This window comes from Lolium rigidum, chromosome 2 (genome assembly GCF_022539505.1).
Source record: "Lolium rigidum isolate FL_2022 chromosome 2, APGP_CSIRO_Lrig_0.1, whole genome shotgun sequence".
Lineage (NCBI taxonomy): Eukaryota > Viridiplantae > Streptophyta > Magnoliopsida > Poales > Poaceae > Lolium > Lolium rigidum.
This window is the reverse complement of record NC_061509.1, coordinates 34,340,307-34,347,753: the sequence shown is the minus strand read 5'-3', so window position 1 is coordinate 34,347,753 and position 7,447 is coordinate 34,340,307. Positions and strand designations below refer to the sequence as shown.

At 47.2% G+C, this 7,447-nt stretch overlaps 1 protein-coding gene across 1 annotated transcript; it reads right to left on the bottom strand.

Annotated features, from left to right (window-relative positions):
* Positions 1 to 983: 983 nt before the first annotated feature.
* LOC124689482 lies at positions 984 to 5,291 on the bottom strand. Its single transcript, XM_047223006.1, has 2 exons — positions 4,522 to 5,291; positions 984 to 1,383 (listed from the first exon to the last, which is right to left on the bottom strand). The coding sequence occupies exons 1-2, from the start codon at positions 5,289 to 5,291 to the stop codon at positions 984 to 986; spliced, it is 1,170 nt and encodes a 389-aa protein (XP_047078962.1).
* Positions 5,292 to 7,447: the final 2,156 nt, after the last annotated feature.

The window sequence follows — 7,447 nt, the reverse complement described above, 5'->3', positions numbered from 1 at the left end:
GCAGTTGCAGATGCATAGAGCTCTCAAAGGTTTATCTTAGTGATCAAATAAAAAACATGAGCCAGAAATGGATATGATAAAGAACCTAGAGTGCAATAATTAAAAATATATAGCTTAGAAGACCCGCTGTTAAAAAATCTAGTTAACACAGAAATTCAGAAGTTCATGCAGACAAATATTGATGGATATCCAAGAATGTAGATGTTCACATGCCCATTGAGCCGCAGAATTTACACTAGAAGATTTTCCACAAACATAATTGTGTAATAGTTATTGGACACTTTAATTGGTGAACAGGGTGGAAATCTTGCACACTGCAAATTTGGGTAACTAGTAGAATATTAAAATAACATCTCATAAAAAACACTCAAGGTGCCATTCACAGGATGTGCTTCCCAGATGGTCAATAGGAAACTATGCCAAACAAAGGCAAATACAACACAAAATGGGTGCTACTTGGCAACTTGTGAAATAGAATTATGAAACTTTTTGTATATGATGAGTATATCTCTAGGTTCTAGGCCATGTTTCTCAAATGATTTCTTAATATTGACGGGGAAAGCTATGCCACTTTTATCAATTGCATGGACAGATGAGAACTAATAATTTTATGACGCACTAGCAAAAAACACAAAATTCTTGCAACAACCCACCATCTAAACTGAAAAAAAAAACTTCAATGCAGCGAAGAATTTCCTAATTTCACAATTTCTTCCTTCCATCATGTATGTCAACACGAGACGAGGATAAACAAGCGCATGGATGTGCCATGCTTTCTTCTGTGCTAAAACATGATGGCATGGACATACCAGGATCAAGGAATGGAAGTATGACTTTCATCATTCATCAGCGGTTAGCAATGACTGAAGAAGCATGTAAGAGACATACAATATAGGACAGCCAACACATTGCCAGGCGAAGAACAATGAAACATGAATTGCCAGCTTACAGCACAGATCTAAATCTTGTTGCGCCATTCCCTGTTACCAACTTTCATAGTCCGTTCTTGGTTCATGTCTAGTCGGTATTTCCCCTCTGCATGCTGCTGCATAGTCTTCAGCGAGGTATGGCGCAGCTTCCTTGTGAGGGCATATGAACTTGTCCACAAATGCCTTCTCGCTGAACATCAATGCACTATAGTAGTCTCGGTTGCACTTGACCAATCCATTTTCCTTAAGATACTTCACAATGTAGTACCGCGGCCTGAGCCGGCCCTCCAGGCTAAGACCAAGCATTGACGGCCGATGAGCAATGTACGCCGGTTCCAACTCGGCCTCAGAGAGAAGAAACTCTGATTTGCTCTGCAGGTTGTCCTTGGACATTTTCAGCAACATTGGAAACTTACAAACAGCAACGCCCACCTCAGCATGTGACCACCCGAATGTGATGAGGTCTAAGATCCCGTGTGTGGCCCGATCTTGCGGATTGACCTCGAAACCAAAGGGGGAGATGGGAAAACGCGAGGAACACGAAGAACACGACGGGCACGAGGAACTCCGAGACTCACGCACGCACACCAACCCGATACACCCGATGCTTACCTCCGTGGCTCGATGGACCACGCCAATAGAATCTCCGAGGAAGAGACACGCGGTAGAATTCCCGGAGAGAGATTGGGATTGGAGAGGAAGAGCTTGGGGAAGGAGAGAGAGTAACAAGTACTAGAATCTCCTTCAACAAGATCTAAGTCAACAACCAAGGTGCCTTGATTACAGAGGGATGATACCCAAGGGAGACTAAGCTCAAAGGTAGGTTTGAGTTCAAAACAAGTCTAAAGAGCTAAAGGGGTGCTTGGGGTGCTTATATAGTCTTACAAGGCGTCACAGGCCGAAAAGGTAAGTTCGGGCCGAAAATATAACTTAAGTCGTGCAGGCCGGTCAGGAGGCCGGTCAGACCGGGCCTGGGACCGGGCAGTCCGGTTTCAGACCGGATCTGGGACCGGGCGGCGACCGGACGAGGCTCCGAGTTCCCTGGATGGCGCCCGGATGTCACGAGCGCAAATCCCGGTTTCGGACCGGGCGGCCCGGTCAGGAGGCCGGTCAGACCGGGCTGGGGACCGGGTGGCCCGGTCAGGAGGCCGGTCAGACCGGGTTCTGGGCCGGCCGACCATCTTCTCTTCTTTGCGCTCTTCGGGCGACTTCCAGTCCAGCTCCAGGTCCATCTTCGCGTCCAGCTGCTCCTCTCCTTCCCTTGACCTTGGATTGTCCTCCTCTCCGTGGACTTGATGCTCCTTGTACCTAATGACACATAGCACGTCGGCATGAGGTAGCAATCCATCCAAAGGTGTACCAAGATCAAGGATGGTGAGGAGCGAGTTCACCTCATCATGTAGCGCCTTGGCTCGGGCTCGTGTCATCGGTCCTCTTGGAGGACTAGTTGGTCTTGATGGAGTGTCGTCGGTGAGCGGGGCTACATCATCTCCCCCCTTGGGAAAGAGTCGTCCTCGACTCGTGGTCTTCCTCATCTCCATGATAGGGTGACAAGTCGGAGACATTGAACGTGTTGCTCACCAAGTACTTGTAGGTGGGGATGTCGATGACGTAAGCGTTGTTGTTGATGCGTTTGAGGACCTTGAAGGGACCATCTCCTCTTGGCTTGAGCTTCGAGTTGCGTTCATGAGGGAATCTTTCCTTCCGGAGGTGGATCCAAACGAGGTCGCCTTCTTGAAATATGCGTTCCTTCTTGGCGTTGATGCGGGTAGCTTGACGAAGCACATGTTCTTGAATGGTAGCTCTTGTCTCTTCATGAAGTTTCTTGACGGCGGCGGTGCGCTGGTCGAAGTCCATGTTGATCTGCTCATGAAGGGGAAGCGGGAGTATGTCGAGTGCCGTGAGAGGCTCAAACCCATAGACGACCATGAAGGGACTCCTTGATGTAGTCGAGTGCTTGGCGCGGTTGTAGGCGAACTCCGCGTGTGGAAGGCATTCTTCCCATGACTTCAAGTTTTTCTTCACGAGGATGCGTAGAAGGGTGGAGAGGCTTCGATTGACCACTTCCGTTTGGCCGTCCGTTTGCGGATGCGAGGATGATGAGAATAAGAGCTTCACTCCAAACTTTGCCATGAGCGACTTCCAAAGATAACTCATGAACTTGATGTCTCGATCCGACACAATGCTTTGCGGCACTCCATGTAGGCGAACAATTTCCCTGAAAAACAATGAAGCAATGTGTGAAGCATCATCGCTCTTATGGCAAGGTATGAAATGAGCCATCTTAGAGAATCTATCCACTACCACAAATATAGAATCATGACCATGCTTAGTGCGAGGCAATCCTAGAACAAAATCCATGCTAATGTCCGTCCATGGTGCATGAGGTATAGGCAAAGGCGTGTAAAGACCATAGGGATTGGAAGTAGACTTAGCTTGAAGGCATGTCGTGCAACGGTTGCAAAGGCGCTCGACGTCCCTCTTCATCTTCGGCCAATAATAGTGAGTGGCTAACATTGCAAGTGTCTTATCTCGACCAAAATGTCCCATAAGGCCACCACCATGTGACTCTTGCAAGAGTAACTTTCGAAGAGAAGAATCGGGAATGCAAATTTTGTTGGCTTTGAACAAGTAGCCTTTGTGCAAATAGAAGTCATCAAATCCTCGGTCAACGGAACACTTCTCAAATATCGGAGCAAAGAAAGAATCGGAAGTATAGAGTTCTTTGATCTCTTCGAGTCCCGAAACGTGAAAATCCAAGCGAGTCAACAAAAGGGTGTTTTTGCGGGAAAGAGCATCCGCCACTACATTGTCCTTGCCCTTCTTGTATTTGATGACATACGGGAAGGACTCAATGAACTCAACCCATTTTGCGTGACGTTTGTTCAAATTGTGTTGGCTTTTCAAGTACTTCAAAGACTCATGGTCGGAATGAATGATAAACTCTTTTGGCCAAAGATAGTGTTGCCAAACTTCAAGAACACGAACCAAAGCGTAGAGCTCCTTGTCATATATAGGATAGTTGAGACGTGCCATCTAACTTCTCACTATAGTATGCCACGGGTTTGCCCTCTTGCATAAGAACACCACCAATACCAAGCCCACTTGCATCACACTCAATCTCAAAAGTTTTGGCAAAATTTGGAAGAACAAGAAGGGGAGCTTCGGTAAGGCGTTTCTTCAACTCATCAAAAGCATTTTGTTGGGCCTTGCCCCAAACAAACGGAACATTCTTCTTGGTCAGGAGGCCGGTCAGACCGGGTTCTGGGCCGGCCGACCATCTTCTCTTCTTTGCGCTCTTCGGGCGACTTCCAGTCCAGCTCCAGGTCCATCTTCGCGTCCAGCTGCTCCTCTCCTTCCCTTGACCTTGGATTGTCCTCCTCTCCGTGGACTTGATGCTCCTTGTACCTAATGACACATAGCACGTCGGCATGAGGTAGCAATCCATCCAAAGGTGTACCAAGATCAAGGGTGGTGAGGAGCGAGTTCACCTCATCATGTAGCGCCTTGGCTCGGGCTCGTGTCATCGGTCCTCTTGGAGGACTAGTTGGTCTTGATGGAGTGTCGTCGGTGAGCGGGGCTACATCAGAATGTGTTCTTCAAGCACTCAACGCGGACCGCAATCTTCTCCTGGCTGGAGAATGCGACAGCCTTCAGCGCTTGCCTGAACATCCCGGAGCCACAGGGCACACCTATAGCTTCGGCAAGCGCCGCCATCGCCCGGATGTGTGCCGGTTTGGTGCCAAGTATCCGCGGCGCAGTGAGGCATAGCTTGGAAATACCAACAGCATCTATCCCGCACTCTCGCAGGAACGCGACGTTAGGCTTGACCATCCTATCGAGGTCGCCGTCAAGGAGGTAGTGGGAGTACTTGAGCACCCGGAGGAGGTTCTCCGCGGACCCGAACAGAGGAAGGTAGTAATGCAGCTTTGAGACGATGGATCTACAGCGGAATTTGTGGGTGGCGAGCGGGACGAGGCGGGCGACCTCGGAAGGCGATAGGCCCAGAGCCCTGAGCCCCGCGACGTTGTAGGCCAGGATCTTGTCCACGCCAGTGCAGAGGAACCTGGGGTCCCTGGCGACGAGGGCGGCGACGTCGGCGCCGGAGAGGCCGAGGCCGGCGAGGAAAGCGAGGACGGCGTCGGGCTTGGTGGGGGACTTGAGGTGGGAGAGCTTGGTGGAGGCCTTGAGGGCTTGCGCTTGGGTGAGGCCGCAGGTGGCGACGAGGTAGTCCTCGACGACGAAGCTAGGGTTTGGGGAAAGCGGGTGCGCGGCGGCGGAGACGAGCCGGTGGAGAGGGTAGACGGGGGAGGCGGCAGACGAGAGGAGATGGGCGACGATGGAGTTTCGGAGGCGGAGCATGTCGGCACGGCGGCGCCGGCGCCAGCAACGGCGACCTACTGGTCCGATAGAGCAGGTGCGAGTGCTCCAGCTCTCTAGTTGCAAGGACAGGGTCTTTGGCACCCAGATGCCAGAGCATATGCTACCGATTTTTTTAATAAAGGCTTTAAAAGCAGTTTGAAATCTTAATACGGAGTAGTAAAAAATTTAGGTGTACGTCTCGACATACTATGCGCTCATAAAGTCATTTCGTGAAAAATTAATATTTTATATGTCATGTGTAAAAAAAAATGGTGCTTAAAAAAGCTTTTGATAGTCTTTTTATATTTTTTTTACAAAGAACACACAAAAAGAATCAGTTTTCCACCAAACTTGGCGTGCACATATAATGCCAACATATACGCGTCAATTTTTTGTTCAGATTTTTTAACATTTTAAAATATTTTTCTCGGGTAGCAGGAGCATATACTCCCAAGTTTAAAAGTGAATTTCCGTGCAGGTGTTTTCTATTTTCTCAACTTAACAAAGTTGCATCTTCCGAACTTTTAAACTTGGGAGTTTAAAAGTGACCGAGAAGGTATTCGTAGAGAAGTACATATGCCCACACAATGAAGTTGCACCGCACCTTGTTGAAGACTATGCAGCTGCGTGCAGAGGGGAAGTGCCAACTAATTTCAGATTTGCATGAACCAAGGATGGCTATGAGGATTGGTAACTGTTTGTCCTCTACTAACGCTGGTTTGGCCGCTGCTAACGCTTGTGATGGAATTGATAATTTGCTTCCTGAATCCTGAAATGTTAATGCAATCATTCAGTAGAGAACCATGGCTTGGTTAGTATGTTTTCCAGCGATTTTGAGTTGCTACTCCCTGGGATGCTTGTGGAGTTCGAGCGCTTAGGAGTCGTTCGATCATTCAAAATGAATGGCTCATATCAAGTTGGGGGGAGTGATCGCGATTGTGACGAAACGAAGAAAATTAGCGGCGGATGAAATCAGACGCCGAACATTGGACTCAAAAGAACTCTTTGGCTCGTTGAATTATTTTTGGCATGTTTGTGACACCAAAGCTCTCACCTGTTTTCAATTTAATACTCCATCCGTCCCAAAATGTAAGGTGTCTAAGGATTAGCCAAAAGTCAACGTTTTTTTAAGTTTGATCAAGTTTATACACAAAAATATAAATATTTACATTACTGAATCAATATGAATAGATTAACCATAAAATATATTTTTTCTTAATATGTCCATTCGATATTGTAGATGTAAATATATTTTTATAAATATTTGGTCAAAGTTACTAAAGTTTAACTTTTGACCAGTCCTTAGACGTCTTACATTTTGGGACGGAGTGAGTACTAGTAAAGATCTTTCTCTTGAGATCGACAAGTCAGAACATTCCCTTGCTAAAATCCATGAAATACATTTGTGGTTCACATTTCAGTCAATAAGAAAACGAAAAAGAAACACTTCGCAGTAAGAACTGCAAATGTCAGCAACATAAAATATTACAGCAATGCTCATTGATGGGTATATTTGCGTAACACTAGTCACAGGGTAGGATGGTAGCAATAATTAACTGGAGCAGATACTTGTTCAAAAAAAAAAAAAAAACTGGAGCAGATAGATTTGGCTCGAGGTTATACACGAGGAGCAAACCTGCCTGCGCTTCAGCAGTCCTGCATTGCTAAATTTGCACTGTCCAGGATTTCCGGCCCTGTTCACAGTTGAACACTGTCTCGGTGATTGCATTTCACAATTATAATCCCCCTGTCTCGATGGGTGAGCATGCACACTTGTGGGTATCCGTCAATGTTCGTCTGTGTAAACTTCCAAATTTCTCTGGTAGGGACTAGATGTGTTTGATTGTGATTTTTTGTTTTACTGTTGTATATACTCGGTATCCGTTCACTTTCAGGCTCACGTTTATGGTATGAGAATAGATATAAATCTTGGAAAGCTCTGCACACCGACCCTGTACAGCGATACTCGGTATATACTTGGTATCCGTTCAGGCTCACGTTTTACAACTTTGAAGTGCAGGCCAGGGAAGGGATTAGCTGAAGAGGTAGTCGAAGCCTTTGGCGATGAGCTGCTTCTCAATTTCCGGGTCCTGCTCTGGGTCTGGTGAAGCATGAAAGAAGTGAAATGGGAGAAGCCACCCGAAAAATGAACACCT